This window comes from Emydura macquarii, unplaced genomic scaffold (assembly GCF_026122565.2).
Source record: "Emydura macquarii macquarii isolate MOO-44397 ecotype Brisbane River unplaced genomic scaffold, CSIRO-AGI_Emac_v2 contig_1644, whole genome shotgun sequence".
In the NCBI taxonomy this organism is placed as follows: domain Eukaryota; kingdom Metazoa; phylum Chordata; order Testudines; family Chelidae; genus Emydura; species Emydura macquarii.
The window spans coordinates 18236648-18263600 of NW_027131781.1; the positions used below are offsets into that span (position 1 = coordinate 18236648).

Consider the following 26953-nt stretch of genomic DNA (forward strand, 5'->3'; position numbering starts at 1 on the left):
GTCTCCCGCATGAGGTCCAGCAAGCCTGTGGTTGGCAGCCATATAGGAGTTCGAAAGGTGAGAATTTTGTAGTGGCCTGCAGCACTTTCAGTACCACCAGTAATGGGAGGAATGAACTGGTCCCAGCAGCGGAGTTCCTCCAGGGAGAACTTCTAGAGCATGCTCTTTAGCGTCCGGATGAAGCGCTCAACCAATCCATCTGTCTGAGGAGGATATCCAGAGCCCTTTTATCCCCAGGAGACTACAAACCTCTCAGCGAAGTCAGGACGTGAAATTTGTCCCCCGGTCTGTGAGGATCTCTCGGAGCAAGCCCACCCCGGCAAAGATCTTTTTAAAAGTTCCACCGCAATGGTCTGGGCGGTGGCACTCCTCAGGAGCAGGGCCTCAGGGAAGTGAGTGGCATAGGCCACCACCACAAGAATGTACCGGAAGCCCGCTGCACTCTTCACAAGAGGCCCACCAAGTCCATAGCTACCCTCTCAATGAGCGTGCCCATCAGTGGAAGATGGAATGGGGGGCTTTTGACACCGGGCTGGCACCGACAACTGACATTCCAGGCCTGAGGTGCAGTAGTCTTTAATGTCCTGGTGTCCACCAGAACAGAAAAACAAGGCCAGTATGTGAGCTAGGGTTTTTTCCAGGCCCAGGTGGCCGGTGGCCAGGACATAGTGGACCAGTTGCAGCACAGCCTATCGATGGCAGTGAGGGACTAGTAGTGGGTCCGAGAGTCTCAGACAAGCTTGAATCAGGACCACTGAGTGTCCCGCCATGGATTTACCGCAATGCCATGCATGCAGGCCAACTGCTCATAAATGTTGCTCAGTGTGGAGTCATCTTTTTGGTCTCTGCAGAAGTCCACGGCCGCGTCTAGTTGGGCATCTTCCCCTTCTGGTGGGATAGGTGCCACGTCGTCCACAGGGACCCATTCTGCTGGTGGGGCAGGTTCCTTTACCTCCATGTCATCAGAGCGGTCCCTCTCAAGGTCACCTAGGCCCAGTCCCTTGTTTCTACCTCCATATTGTCAAGGTGATACCCCTCGAAAGCCATCTCGGTGGGGATTCTTCAGAGGCTGACGGTTCATAGAACTCAGTGGAATTTGGGCCAGTCTTGTAAATGCCCAAACCAGCCAATCGAGAGCTGTGGGCAGTATCGCATGGCAGGAGCCTCTAGCTACCATGAAATTCTCCATCACCAGTACGGCCATGCTCAAAGTAGGGGCCCGGTGTCACATGACCCAAATCTGGCCTTGCACCGCCAGTCACTGTAATAGTTGTTGCTGTTGCTGGATCTGGGTGGCTTGATGTTGCTGCTAGTTCCCGGCCCACCATCTCACCAGCTGGTCCCAATCCATGGTGGCCTCTGCTGGTGGTGGGTTGTGAACAGGTAGAGGTGCGGCACCGTCCCTCCTTGTCAATCCATGAGGGAGGCCACACCCCCCGCGCTGTCACACCTGTGCAGGCAGGCTCAAAGCAGGGAATTAGCTCTCTCTGGTGGCCAGGCCCCGAGGCAGGGCGGGGACACCAAGCAGTCTGTGGCCCTGGTCCAGAGGCAGGGTAGGGCAGGGGTGAGCAGCAAACATAGCTTAGGGCTCACAGGCAGGGGTGAGCGCCAAATACAGTCTAGGGGCTCAAGTAAACAGTTGAGCACCAAGCAGTCTAGGGCTTAGGTCTTTGGTGGTGGTATCTGAGGTTCAGGGTCATATGTCTCCCCGGAGTAAATAGCTAGCGGCTGCCCCAGCGGTTCTTCAGTGTCCCAGGTGGCAGGCAGCTCCTGCAGCTCCTTGGCATCCCAGGTGGCAGGCAGCTCAGGTTTTAGCTCCAGCAGTGGGTGAGAGATGTCTTTCTCCTCCTTCCCCCAGCTGAGCTACAGGACCTGCCCTTTATACTTCCTCTTCATGCCCCTCTGCTTCCAACATGGATGCCCTGGCTCTGGCCACCAGGGGGCAAGGGCAGATTTCTCCTCCTCCATCTCAGAAGGAGGCCATGCCCACTTGCTACAGGGGCAGAGAAGCAGTTATTTAAAATTACTTTGTGTCATCTCTCTGAAGGAAAGTAAGGTGGGATCCATGAAGGGATTTAGGCGTTGAGACCCTGAGTGTCGTGGTGCCTAGAAAATCACAGGAACAATACTGTGATCCACATATCCTGAGTTAGGGGCCTAGGATCCCTATACAATGAATGGGGAGAGATAGGTGCTTTAGAATGTGAACCACAAAAAACCAGCATGCTAGGTGGGGATCTGCCTCAGTTACTCAATGGGAGACGCTGACCAGAGGGCTATTTGCTAAGCCCTGCCCCTCTCACAGAGATAGGCACCTAAATCTGGGTTGCAGGGAGGTGCCCATCTTACTTGCAATCCACTAACTGGGGGAAGCATGGGGGAGTCTGAAACAAAACAGCCAGGGGAGGGGAAGGCCCTCTGTTGTAACCTTCAGCCTAGTTGATAGGGTACTCACCCAGGATGTGGGAGATTTCCCCCCTCCTCCCCAGGTTCACATCCCCCACTCTGTCTGACGAGGAAAAGGGATTTGATTAGGGATCTGCCATGGCTCAGGTGGGTGCCCTAACCACTCAACTATGAAATATTCTAATGTGGTGTGTCCTCACGGTTTCCTGTTGAAGTTGTTCCACTTTAATTACATAATTTAATAATTAAATATTAATTGGGCCAGTGAAAGAGTTTGAATGCCTCTATAGTCTAGTGGTTCGAGCACTCACTTGAGAAATAGCAGATCCCTATTCAAATCCTTTTTCCTCTCAGGAGGAAGAGAGACTCAAACCAGGCAGGGGGTCTCCCACATCATGGGTGAGTGCCCTATCCACTAGGCTAACTGTTTTAAGGGAGAGTACTCTCCCCACTCAAGCTGTTTGGTGTGAACTTGCCTGAGGGATCTGATCTCATAGATGTCCTCTCAGCAAACCTACTGGATCAGGCCCCAGCACACAACTTAGGTGGCCAAACGCTTGTCTTCCCCAGTTTGTGAATCGCTCTGGACCTTACACGGAACACAGGTGCCCAGATACCTAGAGTGAAGCTGCAGTGTGCATACTCCAGAGGCAAAAACTTCAGTGCTGAGTGAATTAAGACAGCTACAGGGTTAGGCAACAGTTGAGTGGCTGTTTTGTGTTTCATAGTGTTGCCAAAAAAATGGAACATAGGTGCCTACCAAGAGGAATTGAGTGCCTAATTACCTTTGTGGATTGCTCCAGTAGTCACTTCAGCCACCTAGCTAGAGTTCACAGATGTTTGAATAGTACCCCGTGGTCAAAGGTCAAAGAAGACAGCTGACAGACCTAAGAGAATGAGCATGGACACCTGATCTTCATCCATCATCAAGAGATGATCAACTATCAATCAGCTATACCCAGTCCAAAAACAAATTGACTGGAATCGAGGAAATATGAAGATTCTTAATATTGAAACCAACAATAACTGAAGAGTTTGTCAGCATCAATATGTATTTATTTATTTGTTTAGAACAAGGGCGTAGTAACTGCTTCTTTCAAAGAAGCCATCATCTTGCTTACCTCCACGGAAGTACTGAAAGTCAGCTTCAATAATGGTCCACAACCTCCCCATTAGCCTTTATTGACTTACAGATCTTCTGGTGCATCTGTTTACCTCCACCAAGAAACAAAGCTCTACCCAGGATATCAGTGCACAACCTTTCACTCTCTCAGCTGGGCTTGTGGGAAGAGAGAACTTTAAAAAAAAAAAAAAAAAAAAAAAAAAAAAGGGGGGGGGGGGGGGGCGGTTAAAAGCTCATCATCTGTTCTTCAATTGACATAGTTGATTTCCTCCATAAAAAGTTATACAGGAATTTAGTTGAAAATACCCTCAGGAGTCAGGTCTTCACTATAAATGACTTTAAAAGCAGTGTAATAGTATTTTTCTTGGTCTTCAGCCTCCTCTCTGATTAAGTTCCTTAAGGTCATAGTTAATATCTGGCTTAGATCAAATATATGGCTCTACTATGTAGCCTTAACTTAATTTTAAGGATGTTCTGTAAATCCTTACTCAAGTCCCTTGGGTCAGATACATTTTATTTCCTGTTTTTTAGTGCAGTTGTTAACTTAGCTATGGAAGTAAGGGAGCTGAGGTTAGGTTCTATAGAATTTCAAAAAGATTGGTAGCCTGTATAGTTCCTATTTCCTCTCAAAATGGCTTTCTAAATTCCTCTTCAAGGATGGATTTTCCTCTCCCAGTTCTGTCTCAATTCTTCAGAGAAAAGCCATCACATAACTTGCATATAAGGAACACTAGACCATGGTCATTTTGCAAGGACATAGATCTAATATTTTTATTTATATATTTGTGTGAAGCTTTTAAAAAAAACAGATTCCATAAACACATCTCAGTATTCAATAGAAGGGGGGAAACAAGGATTACAAGAAAGTAAGGTAATGAAAGATTCTAATCACAAGTATTCAGTTAGGGAAAAGGAAAAGAGAGATCTCCAACAATTAATCAGTACAATTTACTTTAACCTGCCATTGATATTTGAGCAATGAAAAAAATCACAAAAAAATTAATGCAGCATAACTGACAAAAATTAAAGATGTCTGTCACCCAAGACAAAAAAAAGAAGTTAATGAGTCAAAGAACAAACCTAAAAAGATCATTTAGGGCACTAGGAAGTAGCTGTATAGTTACACAAATTAACTCCATTAGATTAATAAGGCAAAGAGAAAGTCTTTAATAATATCTTCAGTGGAAACTGCACTAAGAACTAGTATCCAAATCGGCTTCACAATCCCTTGAATAACTAATTTGGAGTCAAGAAACCATTTGGTTTGATCATTGTCAAAGAGAAGATTTTTAATTCCTATCCAAAATCACACGCAGCTTGGCTGGAAAGAAGATAGCTGCTTGGGCATGAATGTGTTTCAGCTTTAAGTAAATCAACTTTTGTACTGAATTATTTGAATCTGATGTGCCAAGTCCAGGAGGGCACACTTCTGTGGATAAAAGGCACATTTCTTTTTCTCTCTTCAATATTCCTACGTTATTGTCTCCCAGGTATTGATTCTTCTGGCCAAGATCAATTAATCATAAATCTTCAGAAAGTTAAAAAATCTGATTGAATTTGCGGGTGCAGTAGAAAAAGTTTTTGCCTGTAATCTGAGATCCTTTCCAATTTAAAATCTAGTAAATAAACCCAATAAGTGTTTGACTAAAAACACATTTGTTGCTTCTACATCAACCACCACTTCTGAAATACCAAGTAAACGCAAAGTTTTACTTTTAATTTCCATAACATTTTAACGATTAAGGAGAACACTTCATTGAGAAATGAATCTGAAAGGTGGTTAGTACTTTCAACCTCATTTGCTAATATTTTTACTCTCATTTTGCAGATTTTCCTTAGTAGATATCTTGGCTTCATATGCCATGAATTTGGCATTAATCCTCTTCTGAAATGCCTTAATTACATGTAAGACTTTGTGCAATAAAACTTTTCATGTGAATTCACTTCAGACATTTCCCCAGTGGATTGGACTGCAAGACTGACTGCCAGGGACTGAAGATGAAATCCTGGCTCCACTGAAGTTAATGGCAAAACTCCCATTGACATCAATGAGGCCAGGATTTCACCCCAAGTGAGAGAATGTTCATCTGCTGATTTTTCCTGCTAAAGCATTGGAGCAGACCTCAGGAATCTTTCCAATGGCTTGGACCAAAGCTTCCTTTTTTTTCCCTTCTATCTTGGCATTTTCCTGTACTTAAGAGCCACTGAAGTAAAACCAAGGAACAAATCTCTGCAGAAGCAGCAAGTCTAACAAAAACTATCAATCAATTTAGAGTGAAACAGTGGGTCAGGCCCTTAGGGCCAGATTTGTGCTGACTAATATAGTGCCTCTGAAATAAATGAGACCAGGAAGATGTTGGATAGTATTCAGCATGAGTAGGGGTGACAGAATCTATCTGTCCCTTAATAAATAAGGAACTCATCCTCACCCTACAACATGGAGGAGAGCAGTGCTTCCATTAGCTTGTTTGCAGCTGTCCTCTTTTTGCTGTGACAGAGGTGAAGTCCAAGGATAAACTGAAGGTTATGAAGATTTTCTTGCATTATGAACAGGCCCTCTCCAGCAGTGCAATTCTGTTTTTTCTTTGTTAAGGAACAGTTTAAATTCCATGCAGAAGTTCACCGGGAAGTCAATCAAACTCTCCTGGAAGTGTAGGCTTCATGGAACATGAAGATCATTACCTGAAAATTGTTCTTTGACTTGAGTCCAGAAGTAGGGGACACATTAAGGGATTAGGTCAAGGATAGGGAGGATCTTTTGTCTTTGTTTTATTGGTACTGGAATGGCAAAAGGAGAATAGTTAAAACAAGAGCTGAGACTACAGGATTGTGACAGGATGACTGGCTGCCTCTGCCTGCCTGAAAACCACAAGCACACAGAATATCCATCAATCTGGCTTAGTGTAATTATATCACAGAGCACAATTTCCAATTAAAATATCACCTTTCCTTTAGCATTGTTTTTTTTTTTTTATATATATTGCACCATCCTACCATTAACCAGTTCCATAGCTATCTTGAAATAAACTTTTATGATGTAATTGAACCTTCTACATGCTTTACAGGTGAATAATGCTGAACCATAATCTGCTTTTGTGGGTTCTTATTTCTCAGTAGGAATCCTTTCTACAATTAATTTCACTTTGTCTTATGATGCATGTATTTCACATATGTAAACAAAATGAAAATTCAATACTAGTCATAACAGTTACAGTTTTGCTTTATTATTGTTCTCTCTCTTTTTTTGGAACACAAATCTGAACTGAATGTTTTGGATGTAACTTTGTTTGATTTTGTCCTCCTGTAAATTTGAGTGGGATATAGCATACATATTAACTTCCCAAAATGTCTGAAAATGCAAATCTTTTCACTTGACTGTAATGGTAGCACGCCAGTTGCTCCAACTTATCAAGAAGTTATTAAAGAGACACGAAGGCTCAGAAGGGAATTCCAGGAGGATTATACTGTGTAAGTTTAAAGCGGTTTTTAAAATACATGTGGGCATTAGAATTATACCACTATGGATACTAACCCTTTCTTCAGACGTTATGTAAATAATTACTATCAATGGACTGACATATATACTACATGTAAAAAATATAGACTTGATTATGTCTTCCCCGCATTGAAGTAAATGACAAAACTCCCCTTGATTCTAAAGTGGAACAAGAGCAGGCCTCACATGCACGAGATATGAAGCCAGTGAATAGTGTGCTGGAGAAGTGCTTGTCACTAGGATTAAGATAATAGAGAGTATTAATATGGCACCAGGCAATGCTGCTGCAGTTAAAAGTCTGGTACTGTCTTTACTATAAATCCTTTTGGAAAGGTGTAGATCTCTATTGCACTGCCAAATTAAATTCACTATGCAGCCACTGAATGTTACATTCATACCATTATATTAAGATAAAAATCTGTCCATTTGTAGTGCTTTGATCATTCTAACACACACTAAGATGTGTTACCACTGCAGAAGTTCTCTGCTATTTTTTAAAACACAAAACACTTTAAATATGTTCACTGATTGAATTCTTTTAGCTAGGAAAAGGGCAGAAAATGTTTTTCACCTTGAGTCAAGAAAAAAGCTGATTTAAGTAAACACGATTCTGGAAAGACCCCCTTCTTTTAAACATTGTTGCTGCACATACAGGAATCTCAGCTGTACTAGAAACTCACATCCACCCTGAAGTTTTCTTCATGCTTTCTGGGTAGCAACTGCTTTACTAGATGTTTGTACAGCACTTTGGGGATGTTTAGTTTTACCATTATTATTATGCAGAGATTTCTTCACAGGTAAGGCAACAGGGTAGCCCTGCATGTCAATGTGTATAACTTGTCCTGCCTTTATTGTCCCTCTCCTCACTGCCCCAGATTTCAATAATACAACAGAGCTCAGGGCTATCTTAAAAGCCCCAACTCATTGTCAGTTTTTATTTATAACCCTTAGTGTTCGTATAGTTCTTTTCTGCTGCGTTTCTTTGATTGCTGGAGAAGTTTTAAAAGATCAACCATAAAGTTCCATCAACTTCTCTTTTAAATAACAAAAGTTAAAAATTCTCTTTTCTCATATTTTCAGTGACTGCATAAAATGCTTGAGTACAATTCATATGTGTGCAATTTGAGTATTTTGGAATTTTCATTGAAAACAGTTTAATATTTTTATATATTCCATTTTGATTTTGCAGATTTCAGTGTAAGTGTAGAGAAGACATTGCAGAAATAGAAAAGCAGAGAAAAGAAATTAACCAGAAGTTCAGAAGGTTTGCTTTAACCATTTTACAACATTTTGGGGTTTTCCCTAAGAAGTAATTGGCTTAATTTGCAGCATGGGAGATTTAGGTTAGAAAAACCTTTCTGTGAGGGTAGTTAAATTCTGGAACAGGCTTCCAAGGGAGATTGTGGAATCCTCACCATTGGAGATTTTTAAGACCAGGTTGGGCAAACACCTGTCAGGAATGGTCTAGGTTTACTTAATTCTGCCTCAGCACAGTAGGCTGGACTGGAGGACTTCACAAGGTCCCTTCCAGCCCTACATGTCTGTAATTACTTCATTAATAAAGATATTCATTAACAGACTTACTGACAGCTCAACTATGAAACTTATTGCAGCTTGATGCACCATGAAAACTTACCTCCACATGTTTGGGGACATTCAGAAACGATAAAAAATGTCATGCCAAACTTAAACAAAAATGTTGCTGATGAAAATAATCTTTTATTCTGTTCCTAGACTGACAGAGAGCACCTCAAAGAACCCCTCTGAACTAAGATTGAATGCAGATATGTTAATGAATGAACTGGTATGTAATTATAATGATGTAATAGTAAAGTCTCTCCAGTCTCCTTCTGAATTTCAAAAATATGATCCAGATTTTCTTATGACTTGGGCATATATAATGCTCCCCTCAGTCATTAGAAAAGCAGGCTTGTGGATGGTACAGTGTATAATATGCTATGGTGGCTGTTAAGTAATTTATAAAAGGAAAATCAATAACAACTGATTTACATCAAGGGTTTCTGGCAACATTGTAATAAATGAGATCAGTGAAAAGTAATTTTAGAAACTAAAGTCCAAATTATTTTTTCTTAACATCTTTGAGCTTATCTTGCAGTTTCTGGAGGATCCCTGCCTGCCATGTTCACAGGTCTGGCTGAGAACTGCACATTTGTTACAAATTAATAACATGTATTGTAACCCATATGGAAGCTCATGTATAAGCGGTCATCGAGGAGGCCTATTTTAAGCTTAGAACCTTTCTGAGGAGTTCTGCCTCTCTCCCTACTCTTATCCACATCCCTCATTGCCCTTCTTCCCCTTCCCAACCAGATCCCTCTAACTCGTCTCCCCACAATCCCATCTTTCTCTTCCCCTTCTGCAGCTGCCCTGCCTTTCTTTCTTCCTCTGAGAACTGTCAGCTTATTTCCCTGATCCCCGTGTTCTATGCTTCAATGTTTTCGGATTTTGACTCCCCGGAGCAGAAGTCCCCACCTTCAATGTTATCATCACACATTCTCAGTAAGACTCCTGAGATGGTCTGGAAGTCCGTGTTGGCCCTTTGGTCATCTTTGTTCAAATCTGGCACACCACCTTCACTGGTCAGAAGCACCCCAGAACTCACTCCTCACCTGGGATATTCTGAGTAATGCATACTGCATCTCTTTTGAGAGATCTTCATGTGGATGCAGATCTCTGTACAATCAACCTTGCATAGCTCTAGTGATAAACACAGGGACAAATCTTGCCCAGTCCTTAAAGACTGCATGGGTCCTGCCACCAGAAAACCTCAACTGAGGTTGCACTACACAGGGAAGGGAGCAAGAATGTTGCATACTATAGAACAGAATTCCCTAGTGGCTCCTTCCTCACCACTGGAGACATGGGTAGACTAGGCTGGAGCCACTAACCATTTCTCCTGCTGGAGAGAGGGAGCATGAGTTGCAGATGCTACATTATTAATTACTGTTGCAGCCCTGAGGCTGCCAACATTATCTGCAAGATCTGCTCTCCCCTCCCTCCCCTCCCATGTGGGTGAGACCAACCCGTCACCAAGCCTATTTACTGGGCAGAAGGTCTTTCCTTCAATGAGCTGTCAAAGAATAACAGAAATTAAGTTCTATCCATGGTCAATGGGTCACTTTCAATCACTTGTGGCTTTTTCATTTGTCAGCCAAATTTCTGCAAACACCTAAAGTTTAAAATTAACTTGTTTTTGAGTTGTCTGAGCACCATAAAGTCTGTTTGGCTATTTGGCAGTTAAAGGGAAATATTTTTTCATAATGCACAACTCAAAAATAGTGGAACAGATTTTGTTAAAACCAAAAATGTCATTGTTGGGCTAAGATCAAGCAAGAGAAACTTTAGCCCAGAAGGAAAATATTTGAGAAAGTTATGGAGTGAAAGACAGGAGTCAGAGTCAAGTAGCTGTTTCAGCCTTTATGATAGTTATGATGTTACTCACTCTGGCCAAGAAACCGGGAAGTCTGTCACTCAGCTTCCTCAGGATTTGGAAAGAGCTGGCAGTTGTCTCAAGTGTTGTAAAAATACTGTGCTAACTGTGTTCTAAACAGTAGCAACAGTAAATTCCGACTATTTAACACAATGGGGCCCTAGTCCTTGATTTTAGGTCTAATGGTGCTATTCTAATATTAAATAGCAAAAATAATAACATATCTTTTCCTCACTGAGAATCCTATAAAAGTTTTAATGTTCAGCAAAACATTTGCACTTCCTTTAACAGTTCAGTTTGATCCTTTGTTTTCCCCAGGAATTCACAACATGGGACAAGAAACCATCCAACACTCAGGGTCCAGCAGTGGAAGAAGTGAATAAACCCCAATATTAAAGCAGGTCTGAAATTAGGGGTTGAATATTACTTCATTTGGGTTTATAAAGTGAAACAGGTTGTATTCAACTTGCACTTACCTTTATATCAGTAAAAAGAAGAAAAAGACTTGCTTAAGAAAAGTATTCCTTTTTATTAGAATTGTCTGCTATGTTCAGTTTTTCAAATCTATGTTTCAGTAAATCAATGTTAACATTGTATAATTCAGAGAGAAATAAGTATTTAGGCTGATTTTTGTTGGAAGGATATTTTTAGTTTGGAAAAATATATTATAAAGCCTAAGAAACCTCTCCTAATTGTTTCTTTAGAAATGTATTTTGATAATAGCAACTGCTCATTATAATACAAAACAGAAGAGGGATTAATTTACTGTGGGCATAGGAATTCCTGCCAGTTCCCAAATGCCCTACATAGTTTCTTTCAAATTTTTACATTCTTTAGGCCTCAAGAAAAACCAAAGCTCCACCTCCAGGCTTGGTAGCAAACAGATTATTCTTCTCCAAAGTTAACCTTTGGTCATTGCTTCTGTAATAAGCTTCTTTCACATTGGTTAGGAAGGTACTCAGCTTGTCAGTAGGCACCATTGACACAGTGCAGCCGCCCCATCCTGCTCCAGTTAAGCGTGACCCAATGGCCCCGAACTGCCTACAATAATAACAACAATAAAAAAATTTGAGTGCAATATCAAAGGAGATCATTTGTCATACATAAACTGCCTACAGAGCACAGTGAATTTGGGATGCATTTATTTCTCATTTTCAAAATTATAAGGCACACGTGGTCTTATGAGACGTTTCAACTCTGTTTGCAATGAATGTTTTGGACAAAGATCTGCTGACAACTTATTCTGCAATATAGTTATAGTTATCAATTGCAAAAATAAGCCTCTCTTAGAATGCTTAAGACTTTGACATAGCTGATGTGAAGAAAGCAGGAGAAAGGCATTAGTTAGTAATATTCTTAAAACACCAGCAGTTAAGAGAGGAGGACATGACAAAAATAAAGGAGAGTTCATGCACTAATCGCCCAAGGTATGTTCATATAAGGCATTTCCAAATTTGGCAGAGTGAGCATGCTATACATTTCTGCTGCTCCAGGATAGACAGAACATGTTCCGAAGATTCAGGGGCTTCTGCAGGACTCTTCACAGAGCTAGTAAGGAAAAAGGACTGCAAAATTCAAAAAATGTCAGACTAAGTCTCATCCCCAAGCCATCTGGTCTGCTTTAAAATAAGAGCCAGAATCTGATCTTGGTTACACTGTCTTAAATCTACAATAATTTCATGGATTTGAGTGGATTTACAACAGTGCAGCTCAGGTCAGAGTCTTATCCTAAGTGATCCGTCTGTCCTTCATGTGACAATATGTCACACTACTCTGTATTTTCAGATTAGTAATGCTTGTTTTCTATTATTCCATTTGTTTTCAAGTTCTTCATACCAACATATACAGACTTTTGTTTCATTACAATTTATTTCTAAATGTTTCAAATTTCAAATGGCAGTGTGGAACCCTTGGGAAATCTTAGACATAGTCTGCAGACCCACAGATTGAAAACCACTGTTTTATGGTAACAACAACCTTTCGTGGACCCCTTAAGACATAGTCTGTGGGCCCCCAGCCATTCGCGAACCACAGGTTGAAAAACACTGTGTTAAATGAATGTTTCAAGATGCTGGGATAGTACTTGCTTAGGCCCTGATTCAGGAAGGCAGCTACATGTGGTTCACTAAACATGTGTTTACATTAAACTAATGCTTAAGTGCTTTCCTGAAAATATATATATAATTTTCTGAATTCAGGACCTATTCTGTATGTGTGTTTAGTGGAGTGGCACCATCCTACATATTTACTCAATTATTTGTTCATTCCTGATTTCCAATCTTTATTTTATTTCTTCACAATTCTATAATTCTTTTTGTATGCAGCTCTTGTTCTCTGCTGTTTTTATTCTCTGATCCAGAGAAGCAATGTCTTAAATCAAGCAGGATCCAATCCAGCTTCCAGTGAAATCAATGGAAAAATTCCCATTGCCTTCACAGGGCTCAATCCAGTTTACTCTAATGCAGCTAAATGAATTATTCAAATTCTCTTGGGACACAACCTAGTTTTTAAGTGTCGCATTGTAGATACAGTCTTGGCTTTTTATTGTGGAAGGCCATTTAAGATTCTTCAAAAGCATTCTGAATCATTTGATTTAATAATTCTGTGGTCACATCTTATGATTTGCTGTTATACTTAGTCATTTTAAAAATGTAATAAAATATCGTTTAAAAAGGAACTAGCTTGGTGCTAGAGCTGACGCTATTGTGCTTCAAAATAATGTGGCCAACATTTTCTAACTAGATGCTAAGATTAGGCAGCTATCTCCATCTCTAGCTACCTCACAAGTGGTTTGATGTGCAGAGGTGCTGAGCACCAGTAGCTCCCACAGATGTCACTGGAAACTGTGAGTGTTCAGCACCTCTGAAATTCAGGCTACTTATTTTGGCGCCTAAAGATAGATTTAGATGCTTACAGTTAAGCACCCAACTTAGAGCACATATGGGACAAAATTTTCAAAGTACCAGAATGTATATGAGGACCTGCAAGAACAAACTGCTTATTCAAACTGAAGTTTAAAATCAGGAAATTAAGGTGAGCAAAAAATGCTCTGTGGGTCAGCATTAGACACATTCTCATTCAGAACTGCAGAACTGTCCAAACTGCAGAACTGTGCAAAGATGAGAATAATCAGCAAATATGTGGTTTGGAATATGGACATGCTAGTCAAGACACAGAAGTTGTCGGATTTTCCAGTCACATTGAAATCACTGCCCATTTGACTAACCACAAATGCTGTGAGATGCAGAAGAACACAACTGTATTGCAAACCCCAAATGTTCAAAAATCGTGAGATTGACTTAAAAATTATGAGTCTAAAACATTTTTTTTCTTTTTAATTGTCTTCTGGTTTATGAATCTCTGGTATACTTGAGTCACATTTTCACACTTTTCTCTGTAACCATGAGGGCTACAAACTTTTCTTTAAAATTAATTCTCATATAATCCCGTGATTCCAGGAACTGTAGATCGCTAATTATTATGAAACTTGCAATAAAATTGCAAGAGTTAGTAACACTGCCACCGTAGATCTGCATGAGAGACTGCACTGTATGTTTCTGTAAAACTTGTATCCTCTTGTAAATTATGCCTCTCCAGCCATCAGGGGCAAGGCTGACAATACCTAATTTAACAGAACATGTACCACCAAAAAATGGAGAATTAGGGGGTAGTAAGAAAATTATCAACAGTGGTTTAGGGACTTGATGAGATTTTCAAAAGCACCAAAGGGATTTAGGAGCCCAAGTCCAATTGACTTTTCACTGGGACTTGTGCCACTAAATTGCTTAAGTGCTTTTGAAAATCTTTCCATTTTATTTGCTCCATCTGCTTTAAACAATTAACAGGAAAAACAGGCATTAACAACATGAGACAGACAGGTTACAGAAAGTACAAGTCTGCTCTTTATGCAAAAAAAAGTTGAACAACTAGTGGCTAAACTTTTTTCAGCGCTCCAAACCACAGCCAATATAGATCTTTCTTTCTTGGCAGAGAGTATATATTAAAACATAAAGATCTAGGCAAAACAGAAAACATCTGGATATGCAGATTATTCTCTACAGTTTAAACCTTGTAAGGAGTGAGGAGGCAGTAGACATAGGCAATGCTATCCAATGTATTTTTGGAAAGGCTTTTTAAAATTACATGGCAACTGTATATCACTATAAGTAAAGACAATTTAATTTATGCAGTTGCTGGCCCATGATCTAAAATATGTTAACCAAAATTTTCAAGAGTGACTAGAGAATTTTATGTGCCTCGGTTTTTGAGTAACCAATTTAAGATAGCTTAAAGGGACTTTACAGAAGGCGGATGGTCAGCGTTTTCTGAAAATCAGGCCCCCTTCAAGGTGTATCAAGTTGGGCACCTAAAAATTGTGGCACCCAATATCTCTAGTCATTTTTTAAAATCTTGGCCATCAAATAAAAGTTTGTATCAATCAACTTTCATAATCAACAGTAGGTGGTAAAGTTGCTGCAAAACTCTCTTTATTCTCAAGAAATGTTAAATCAAGAAAAAATTGAAATACACTAATGTTTCTTAAATAGAATACCTTCTCAGTGAGGTATGGATGGCGTGAACGGTGAACAAATAAGTTATTTGACACATACAATGAAGTCATCTGAAAAATAATTGTATACTCTTGACTAAATTCTGGTTCAGTGTTCAGTTATTCCTGTTACGTTCTGCATGTTTTCTTCTGTTGGTCATTTAGAAAGAAATCTGATGGAACTTGGACAGCCACCATGTTTTTCTTTCACTATTACATTTTGGTTCATCTAATTAAAATGTTCCTATTAATTTTATTTTAATACAATCCTAACTACATGTATATATTTAAGCTTTTCCCTCCCTTTGGATTCTATGCTACAGAACATTTTTTCTTGCATCTGGTTGTGAGTGTAACTAAAACTATGACAGACATTTGTTTTTTCTACTTTTTCTTTTGCACCACTTACCCATGCCTTGTACTGTGCCAAGACTATACAGCCAGAGATCTTTCACTGGCACTACTTAGTCATTCTGTAGTCCATTCAAACACATACAATATTTAACCACTTTACTGCTGCCTCGTATATCAGATGCTTTGGACAAAATGCATTTTTAGCATCAACAAATACTAGGTCATGATGATCTAATGTTGCCTTGAAATCACTATGGAACAAAGAATACATTCTCAGTCCTAAAGCTGCAGCAGTCATTAGCAGTGAAATGGTTAAGGAATGTGCAAGGAGAAATAAAATCTAACAGTAACAACTGAGATGTTTTAAGAAAACTGATGGTGAACTCTTCTAAAACCTGAAAAAGTAGTAGCCAACTTTATTTACTGTGAGATTTTTTGATGAAGTCAGCCCAGAACTAGAGTCTCTCATAAAGCCATAAAGTGCAGCTTTCATCTGACAAGCATTACTCAGATGTCAGCAGGAAAACATCTGACTACATTACGTCCCTTTAGGAGATTAATTTGGTGATCAGAGACAAGAGTATTTTTCTTTCATTTTAAAACTACAATAGCTAATGATGTCATGTTTTCTCATCTATTCAAACCATATTCTCAAAGAGAAGTTCTTGTTTCATTGCTGTCAAAACTTACAGGCAGATGTCTACCAGCTGATCTAGTTCAGGACAGCTGCATTCATACATGTCCCTGCAGCTGATATGACTCTGCTTCATTAATTTTCCCAGTAGCTGGATTGCATTGGCAGGTGCCTCACTGCATATCTTCTTAAATTCCAGCACTCTGGCAGCTTCGCTGTACACATGCTTCGCACGCTGGTACAATTTAAAGGTGGTAACTAAAATAAAGTGAAAATAGTCTATGTTACAATTATCCATTAACAGGTACCTAATTGGAAAAAGAAAAAAATGGAAACTTATAAGATTTACATTTGTTTCTGTAATTTTTAATTTATAGTAGACCTTCTCTGGATCAAAAGTTTTTTTTGTTTTTTTGTTTTTTGTTGTTTTTTTTTGCTATAAATCAGCGCTTCTTTTTAAAAGCTCTGGTTTAATACTGTTTGAGGATCTCAGACAAAAGTGCTCATTGTATGTTTCATTTTGATGATTTTATGTACGATCTAAAAAGAGTATCTGAAAACAACTGCAAGGTGGATGAAGTGAGAACTCTTCATACAGACAGTTTGCAAGGTGCTTTAGCATCACATTATATGTTTTAATAAGTAAGGGAAATCTCACTCAAAGAACGTTTTTGAAAAACACATTTTTAAACCAGTTCTAAAATATAACAATGTTCCTGCCACTCCACCCCCTTCTGCCACCCCCACAGAAGCTGAGGTTAGGCTACTGATGTCCCCAGGCACTGACCTCCAAGGATGCTTAGAAAGAAATATGACAATGCAGAAGGTTTGAAGAAGCTCCCTTGCCTGACCCCTCTGCTGTTAAAAGTAGTGTATGGTTGAGAGACACTTCACAGGAAGGCAGCCCTGCCTTATTTCTCCCTTTTGGCCAAAGAATTGCTGCTTGTGATACCTCTAGGGTACTGTGTGGATAGGGGGATGTCAGCCCATAGTTGGCTGCCCCAATCCCTTCAGAGACAAAAGGACAGCACATGCTCTCCCTAGAAACCGGATGGGAGGTGGGAGTGGGAGGCCTAGGTCTCAAGTTCACAGCCAAAGGTTTGGGGGTAAGACGGGGTATATGAGAGTTCTGCCCCATATGCTCTAAAGAGAGAAATTATACAGGATGGTTGGTCAAATGACTCCATATGGATGTGTGCAGCCTGTTTACAGTTGAAATAGCTGAAATGTGAAATTATGAAAGGTCATGTTAGAAACACCATCCAGGGAATAAACCTGCCCAGGAAATGAGTTAGTGGGTTAGCCTTAGCAGGCCAATCAAGCACCCTAGTTTCATCCACTACTTTAGGAGAGAGATGTGACAGATATGGCAATTTCCGTGGGACAGCTTACTGAATTAAGTTTACGTATCTTTGGGGTCCACTGTATTAAATGAATGGTTTATGTATTACTGTTGGCCAGGATTATGTATAACCTCTTGTGGCAGTTCTAAGATCTGGGGCTTCAATGGATCATACTGAACAATTTGCCAGACAAAAATGAACCTTTTAATGAAAAGTGTGAAGTGGTTTTCCTGGGGAATATAGAGGGGGTAGCGAATACAAATTCTCCAGCTCTGGTTATGCAAAACCACTGCCTTTTGAAGCTATGCCCTAAGGAGAGGCTCTTTGTCTGCCGATTACCTATTCCCAAAGGCCAAGATCAAAGGCCCAAGCTGTATAAAGAAAAGGCTGCTCTATTCAGCCGGATTCTGGTTCTGAATGTGAGATGGTTATGAACTTGTAACCACAGAAAAAACCCAGTTGTGAGTTTTGAAGGACTGACACCTACTAGAACCTGAAGCTGGATTTGGGGTGAACTCTGGTAAGTTGTATAGCATACTCGTAGGTGCTTTTATTGTTCTTAATATGTCTTCTCTTTAATGCTTTCACCTTCAGAATAAATGTGCTTGCTTAGAAAGAGCAGTATGGTAACTTATAACTGCTGGTCATTACATTGTTCATAGCTTCTGGAGAGAAAGAAAAGCACAGACAATGGCCTGTTAAGCAGGCCGGCGTGCCGGGAATATCACAGTGTAGGTAAGGAACTGTGCAGCCTGGACAAAACCTGTTCAGGAGGGAGAGAGATGTGGGTTTCTACCTAAGAGAGGTAATGGCTTGAGAGCCAGGAACCTAGAGTGGGCGCCGTTGGTGGATCGTACAAAGGAAGTACAGGTGCAGTTGCCCTGACCTGTGACAGTGGGCATGCACAAATCAGCCTGTGGATCTGATACTCCACCCACAACCATGAAGGCCCCAGTTCAACAACTATTCCTTGCTTGGGTCACAGCAGGCGGAATTGGAACCATTTTTAATTCCTCGATGGCACAGATTAATTAACATCCTAGCAGTTAGCAGGAGGTTTATTGGTAGATAATGTTTATGTTAAAATATAACTTTATTTTAAAATATGTCAATGTTTCCATTAGCACTTAGGCTAGGATTCCATCATGGTGAAGCCAGAAAAAATCTCAGGCTCCAAACACTGTCCCTTATGTAAGAGACAGGCATTCTATTTAAAAGCTCTCACCCGTGTGGCCTTATTCCCAGCGCAAGAAACCAGTGGAAGGAGACTTTGAGAGCCTTGTCTTGGAGGAGGCCATGTCCACTTGGCCTTCTGTATTGGAGAGTCTGGAGTTTGTCCGATCCATCTCCAAAGGAAAGCGAAAACCTTTCCAGTTGGAAGTCCACTCAGTGTGAATTATGAATGCTGGTAGCTGCTTCTTCGAAAAAAATCTGTTTTCAGGAACTGAGACTCTCTAAGGACGAAGTCTCATAAAAGCATTAAAAATCTAAGTGCACAGAGTCAATCTCCTCATTGTATAAGAGACTATCTGGATCTACATGTATCCTGTTGCTGACAAGGCCTCTTGGGTCATGAAGCCTCCGTGCATCCAGCTCCTCAGTTTTAAGAGGCTCAGATCCATTGATGGATGCTGAATCTCAGTCTATCTTTCTCACATGAGAGAGACAGTCAGAGCCAGGGTCTTCACCAGTTCCACTGGGGAACTCTATCTGGAGGCCAACTGGAAGTCGTAGTTGGAATGAAAAAAGGTCTCTCAAGTGGGTTCTTGGATCCAGGCACTATGCAGATTCACCACCAATATAGTAAAACTCCCTGGCTCATGCCTCCAGACCTAAGGCTGTGATGATAGTGCAAGTCTCCAGCCAGTGCTTTCTCTGTGGCTAAAATCAGGCACAGTGTAGTGGTGTCTCTCACCTATGTCCTGTCACTTACCTGTAGCATCACCAATATCTATCCAATCGCCTTTATTTGGAATAAAAAATTAGCTAGTGTAAATTAGGACTTCAATGGAGCGACACCAATTTACAGCTGCTGAGAGCCTAGCCCTGAGCCAGATTATAGCAAATGGGCTAAAATTATAGTGATAGGTAGAACAAAGCAACTTTTCTCATTGATAATATTCCTTTGCTTACTTTGTAACTCAAATGCTACTTAATAAAGATGAATCGAACATGGCTGCCTTCTGTATATAACATGTTTTTAGACTAGGATTCAAACCAAAACAACCTGGAAAGACAGGAATGACCCTTGGAAGCTCAAGCTCATTGGAAATGTCACTGAGCAATCGAGGAAACAAACAATGCGTTGGGTGAATCAGAAAGGACTGAGAACTATGCTCTGTCATATATTTCCATGTTTTGTTGCTTCTGTAGTTTTGTGCAATATATATTGCAGAGCAGTGCCTGAGTGTTTGGGATTGCCAGGGAAAGGGTGCTGGACACAGAAACCAGAGCATTCTTTTTGAGATGATTTCTCTTTAAATATTCGTTTCTTATGAAGCTATTGTTTTACAGAAAGGAGATTGCTAAATGTGCATTCATTTAGGGCATATCTGAAGTTGCGTGAGAGATTGCCATAGCTCACACGCTCTTGTAAATCACCATTGAACAGTAGTAACCCAAAAAATGAACTGAAAACATGTCTGTTTTCAATTTTATGGTAAAAGTCTTGCCAAAGGCTGTATTTGATTCAGAGACCACCCTTCGGTAAAGCAATGCTTTACTGGCCAGATTACCTTAAAACAGTTTGTGGTTGTGTTATGCTCATCGTGTTATGGACTGGCAACTAGAATGGATCTTCTAACTGCTGGCTGCGAGCCAGAAAATCTGAAACCATGTCCTTGACAGCATTCTCTTGTGTTATAAAGACTCCACAACCTTGACATTTGGTTTGACTGTAATCTGTTATCCTTTCAAGCAATTATTACATTCAAAAATACAGAAACTGGTTCGGTGGTGGTGTTATTTTAGACTCCCTTGCAAACATGACTCTTGGGCAAGTGAATATCAGTTAAGAAATTATATCATTAAATTAAAGGTTTCTGTTTTACCATATTGAGCTATATACCTAAACATGGGGGGAAACCGCAAGTGTCATAGATATGGCAGAGCATAGCAGCATTCCAATCCAAAAAAATTAACCAGGTGCTTAGCAAAATATTTTTAGAGTGTTTGCCTCCCCCCCACCTCCACGTCTGATGCTCTGTACAACCAAAATAATCTTCAGGCTGCCAACCATCTCTGTATTCAACAGGCACTATCTCTGAGTCTGAAACTAAGGATATACATCCCTGCAGACATATGCTGCAAGTAATGGAGAAACCTCTAAATACTTGCTGCCATGCTGTTAAAAATATCAACAGTAAAACTGATAATGCAGTGTAGATATACCCCCAAAGCTTCCTACATCCATCAAGCCTCTGAATTCCCCTCTGTGCACTTAGCACACCACAGGTTTCTGAGGGCAGAGCACTGAAAAGGCAAGCGCTAAAGATCAAGAGATCTGCAGAATTCTGGGTCAGATCCTCAGCTAGTGTAAAATCTCATAGCCCCATTAAAACTGATAGAGCTATGGTGATTTATACCAGCTGAGGATCTGCCCCCTGCCTGAGTCTTGCTGCCAGAGGGGAAGAGTTGTTGAAATCTACATTCTCTCCATCCCCCCCAAATAACCCTCTGCCATGTCAGATCAAATCCTTTGATTACTCATTACAATCAGTAAAAATGCCCAAATCCAAGCATACTTTCACAATTAGAATGCTCTTAGCTGACTTTTTTAGTCCACAAAATCCATGAATTACAATAGAAATCATATTATGTCTGATTTTACAGGCAGAAAAAAGTGTGGCTCACGAGACACTAATGTATGTACCATAGATGGAGGAGAGGTCAAGATAACACGAAAGAAGGACCTTTACTACTGGGTTTGTTATCTTTCTTAATGGCACTCAAATATTGTAAGCAACAGCCGGTCTTAATCCACCAGCGTACAGTATCCCTGTGCATTTTTACCTAGGTTCAGCCTACTCCAGGGGAGCTAATCCTCTTTCCAGGGCACAGCCTAAATAAATGGCTGTGTGGTAGTGTGGACAGAATCAAGCCCCCATGTTGCTACTAGTAGTTTAGCAGCTGCTACTGTACCCAGCTCCCTCCCACAAAGAGAAATGGTCAGTGGGTCCTGTAGCCTCAGGCACCTTGCCTCCGCTGTTCTGCAAAGGATTTGCCCTTAAATGACTTCTTCAGCACTATTAGAGCCTGCCTCAAATGAGTCCAAAACATTCATTGCCTACCGACTGCCTTTGGAGGAAACAATGGAATTTTCCAGTGCACCAAGGCGGTTTGGGCCACAACAACAAAATGTAGAAATGTTAAGACTCAAACTGCCATTAATGAAAACTTGTCTGAAATCCACATACAATTCTTTTAAAAAACAAGCAGCAATAGTCCAAGGACTATTAGTCTCAAACAAATGTGGGTTAGTTAAACATAGCAGAGAACTATACTGCGGTTGGTTTTTTGGGGTTTTTTGGTAAGATCATTTTTGAATTTTAAGTCTATGAAAATTGTGCAAACCCCTCCACGCTGCTTATGCAGCTTTTCTTTTTTTCAAATAAAAAATAGTAAAACACTGTGGTTTCCAGTAAGTTGTATTATTTATTATTACTTCACCTTCAGCAGATTCCTTTCTGAGGGGTTTCCTGTACAATTCTAGCTGACCTTTAGCTAAAGCTCAACCGCTACTAGGTTACACATTTTTTTAGGTCGCGCTGGTGTCTGCTTAAGCTACATGTCACTGTATATTTAATGCACTAAGTAGGGCTCATCTCTGAAGATGTAGTACAGCAGCAAGAAATCTATCATAGGGGAAGAACTCACCACCCAAAATCGCACAGGGACAGAGTCTACTACCTTTAAAAACGTGGCATATACCTTTCTCCAGAAGGTGTCCCATTGATTTCAGTGGAACTATTGGCAGAGAAAGGTACTAGGGAATATGTGTGACCAAATCTGGCCCTTAATATATACAAGAACATGTTGTCACAGGGTGTTATATTTCATATAGGCCAGATTATGATTCCCCACCCCCTTCCTCATAATTGCAAGCAGTTACACACACACAAGGCATCCCATTCAATCTAAGGGGGCAACTCCTGTGAGTATCTGCTCATCAATGTGAGTAAAGCATTCACAATCGGGTCCTCTGAAAACAAAGTAAGTGGATGAACCTTCCCTGAATACAACCACCCAGTCATGAGATGTCTCAGAGATTATGGCATCCACTGGTTTAACGAGGGCACTTTTTACCACAAATGCCCACCCTCTAAAAGTGATTTTTGTTGCTAAAGCAGAACACTCCATTATTATTCTAGTCTAATCTTCCTTAACGTGCACGTTGCTATTCCATTCTACTGGAGCATGTTCTTTGTGACAAAACTTGAATCTACAACCTGATAATGACAGCATATGTGGCAGTATGTTTAAAAGCCCGCTTCCAGGTATGCCTGTCTGTGCAAAGAAACAACAACGTTACAATCAGGTCTTGCCCTGAGATCACCACTCGTATGGACTACTTTGCAGTGTGGGTGAAAGACTATACAAACCCACTCATTCAAATTGCATTGTGGTTTGAGGCTTATTTTTCAGTAGCAATATTTTTCCAGAATTTAACGTTAGTGTTCTCAGTGGGGGTTAACCAGCCAAACCCACAGACTAAACGGATGCTTTTAGCTCCCATGATGATTCTGTTCCCAGGTTTAAATGTCAAAATTAGATTACTGTTTTATATGCAAAAAAGGAAAATTTGGTTTAAGAATACCCCATTTAAAAGGGAAAAACATTTTATGGCAAAAAGAATACATTATTTTATAGCTGAATATCCTGCTGTGGTGAGACGTATAAATACACAACTGGGACTGCCACTGCATCCTAAATACTTTCTGAAACAATCAAATCCAAGCTGAAACTATAATGCACTGCACTTTAGAAAGTGAATAATTAATAATAAATATCACTTTTTTTAGGGAGGGTCCCAAGGCACAAAGTTGAGATCCAGATCCAACCTTCTCTGAACTTTGTGGGTTTCAGGCCCAGGATTTTGATTTGGCCCAGAGAACTGCTATGGAGGGTGAGGGGGGCTAAAAGGTGGCAATCCAAGCAATTTCTATACCCCTCCAATCCTGAAGGAAATGGTGTGATGTGGTGTAGACCCTCAGAGATTGCTTCAGTGAGGGAGGACTCAACTACCTGGTCAAGATGGCGTTTCAGCATCTTTATAGGGCCAAACAATGCAAAGAGGCTGAAAGAGAAGCCAGGATTGTGCTCAACAGCTACCTACAAAGTTTGGATGTGGAGTTTAATTGTATTATGATCCATAGTTTTGGTTTGGTCCCACCTCTAATTTGCCCATTAGGTAAGGAAAGTGTGCTGCAGGTCTCAAAAAAATTCACCTTCTACCAGGCTTATGTATACCATTGCAATTCAACTGCAACTATTCTACTGGCCTTGTTAAACAGTGCAGCGAGGGGTCATGCAACTGGTTAAAAGGGCAAGGAGAGGTCAAATTGGAGAGAATGGGAATTTTTAATATGAATATAAAAGAAAGAGGTGGACCTGACTGAAATGTATCTGATAATAGCCAGCACTATATAGTGAGAGGTGTGTATGCAGTCCTTTCTGATTAGCTAAAAGCAAATAGCCCAGCTGGAATCTGCAGCATCCCTGTTCTGTGTTGTTATCCCTGGCTTCATCCAGTGTAATGAAAGCAAAAATTTGAAGCTCTGAGTCTAGAAGTCACAAATCTAACATTTCATTTCTCTCTCCTAACCAATAAGCATCTGGGGGGGGAAAGGGTACTGAGACTAATTAATATCAGTAAACCACTTTCAGGTCCTTACACATAAGATGCACAGAGCACTCCTAATAATCAGCACTAGTCTTTGAAAGATGGCAGACGTGGAAACTACCACAAATTTATATTCAACTGCAAAGGGAAAATCAGAATCCAGGAAATAATTTAACTAAATTCTCTCAAACATTTTTGCTTTTGTTTGCCATATTTTTCACAGTATCGTGACAAAGCCTGGTTTATTTATCAGTATTTTCTTCTCTCATAGCAAGAAACTAGGCTTTGTCATTAGGATACAGGATAAAATACAACAAACAAAAGCAAAAATATTTTTGCTGAAGAGACTGTAGCATTCCAAAACCAACATAAAGTGTCATTTCTTTGGTTTATAACAACAGTTGATTTTGATTTCTTTGCTCTGTGTCTGTCTTAGTTCTCTTTGTATCTAGTGTTACAGGAATCTGTTGTTTAGTTTTATCTTGTAGAAATGCACAAGGCTTCTGCACAACCCATTTTAATTGGCTTTATCAAACAAGCAAGTTCATGGTCACGCAAATTTTAAGAGATTTTGTTCAGCAAACATCTGCAAACACTAGACACAACTATTACCTTGGACTTTTCTATTGGTTTTATGTCAAAATTTTTCATCCAGCCTGGATATTTTTTAGTCAAAATAACAATCTGTATAAACAATTCAACTCTACTGAGCCTTAAAAGTTAGCTTTTAAAACCAGAGATATGCAATCTTGTCATATTTGTGAGTTACTGTTCTTATACTGCTTCATACGGAGTGAATGGGCCAGAGGTCAGTATAGGAAACAGAACCCCAATGATTTCCCATGAAATGGAAGTGTGCAGGGCAGGATAGGGGACGGAAGAAAGAAAAAAAAGCTATTCATACCCTGCAATATCTAAGAGCGCACAGTTCATACAATACACATCTTGCAGATATATACACAGTTCAGTATATTTTACATGTGCATATATAATGCACACAGGTTTTGTACAACATTCTATGGAGACCCAGCACCAGATCCTGGTCTTTGATTCCATACTGGCAGCTCTCCAGCACTGCAAAGGAGCAGACAACTGTCCTAACTCAGTAGTTTAGGATTCTCCTGATGTCAGGGGAATCCTGGGATGGAATAAAACCGGCATAACTGACTCTGCACCACCTGCTCCCCCCTCCGTGTATATGGGATGTTCCAGGGCAGGCCAGCGTACTGAGGAGGACAGTACTGAGGGGTCACTGCTACTTTAAGTGGTGCTGGGGGGGGCACTCTAGCTTCCCATATGGTTGTACCAGCTTTATGCATCTGGTGATTCCCCTGATGTGAGCTGCCATGCTAGAATAGTTCTGGGTCCCCTGGTGTTACTGGAGAGGTGCAAAGATGTGGAATCAGAGTCCTACGTCTATCTGTAATGTTTTGCAATAGCTCCAGACACACAGCTTACTGAAAAAAAATATCCCGGAGAACATATTTTTGGGAAGCATTGGCAATGATGCAATTAAACTGTGGAGACAGCAGAAGGACTGTGACCACACTCTGGGAATGATGTAATTTAGTAAGAAATATGGGTTACATTAGTTTCGAATCTCAGCTGCACTGGTGTAAAGAGCTCAGAACCTGGCTCCTAGAGCTTAGGAAACCACCACAGATAGAGTGGAATCACTGCTTAAATCTTTTTGTTCTTAAACATTTTTTAGTAATTCCATATTTACATTCAAGAAAATTGTTCGATTTCAACATACATACAGTCCAATTATAGAAATAGTCCATGTGCGCCCACACCCATAACTATATTGTCTAAGAACAAGCACAAATACATGGGAGATATGGTAAGCAAATATACTGCATTAAACTGATTTCTTCCATCACCAGTTACCTAAAAGGGGGAAGTGGGGAAAGGAACAGAAATGCCCTCTTTCAAAGAGGATTTAGACCACATGCTACCCAATGCAAGTTGCCTGAAGCATGTGCAAGTTTTCATTCATTTTGATTATATTTGTTTTACTTCAAAATCAGAAATGTTGGCCCCATCTTTGTAAAGGCTTGTCCTCGTTAGGGTTATCTGCTCCACAGGGCTGAGATTTCTAAACCACACTTATCTGTTGTGCATTAACTGATCCATGTAGACCCTGCTGATGCGCTTAAATGTAGTGCTGTTTGAGACAGTGCTATATTATTAAAGTGCATTAGGGAACCTTATGGGTACATCTATAATGCAGCAGGAAGCGAGCCTCCCAGGTCCAGGAGACGGATTCACACTGACAGGGATCAAGCTAGCGAGCTAAAAAGAACCATATGGATGTTATGGCTCAGGCTGAAGCTCAGGCTCTGAAGCCCATTTGACCTCCTAAGGTTCAGGCCAAACTGCAATGGCCACATTGGTATTTTTAGTGTACTAGCTTAAATCCTCTAGTGCAGACCAATTAACGTGCAACACGTCAGTGTGCTTTAGAAATCATAGAGAACAGTAGAGCACATTACCCCACTGTTTAGACAAGCCCTTCAATCTTTAATGTGAGATAAGGGATGGTGTTTCACGTTGGTTTCAACAAGACACGAGTGAACTAATTTCTAATCCGGTTTGGCTTTGTTAGAACTCGGCTTTAAAAAAGTTGCGCTAGTTGAGATTCTTCCTAAGCCAGGATTCTAAGATGGCTTGGCTCTATCCACAACAGCCAATCAAAGTGTTATACAAACTTGTGTTGCTGGAGCTATGTTTAAATACTTTTCCCTATTTCAGTA

At 40.5% G+C, this 26953-nt stretch overlaps 2 protein-coding genes across 3 annotated transcripts in view; one reads left to right on the forward strand and one right to left on the reverse strand.

Moving 5' to 3' along the window:
• The window catches only part of LOC137158156 (protein FAM227B-like), a 65363-nt gene extending 54431 nt beyond the window's left edge, over positions 1-10932 (forward strand). The window contains exons 4-7 of the mRNA XM_067555791.1: positions 6919-6997; positions 8215-8289; positions 8760-8829; positions 10795-10932. Coding sequence (XP_067411892.1) covers positions 6919-6997; positions 8215-8289; positions 8760-8829; positions 10795-10872 — 302 coding nt within the window. The 3' untranslated portion in view covers positions 10873-10932. The remainder of the gene's footprint in view (positions 1-6918; positions 6998-8214; positions 8290-8759; positions 8830-10794) is intronic.
• A 53-nt stretch (positions 10933-10985) lies between these two features.
• GALK2 (galactokinase 2) overlaps positions 10986-26953 on the reverse strand; it is a 61526-nt gene continuing 45558 nt past the window's right edge. For both annotated transcript variants that reach the window (XM_067555778.1, XM_067555777.1), the window contains exons 9-10: positions 16070-16271; positions 10986-11517 (exon numbers count right to left, since the gene is read on the reverse strand). In XM_067555778.1, coding sequence (XP_067411879.1) covers positions 11310-11517; positions 16070-16271 — 410 coding nt within the window. In that variant the 3' untranslated portion in view covers positions 10986-11309. The remainder of the gene's footprint in view (positions 11518-16069; positions 16272-26953) is intronic.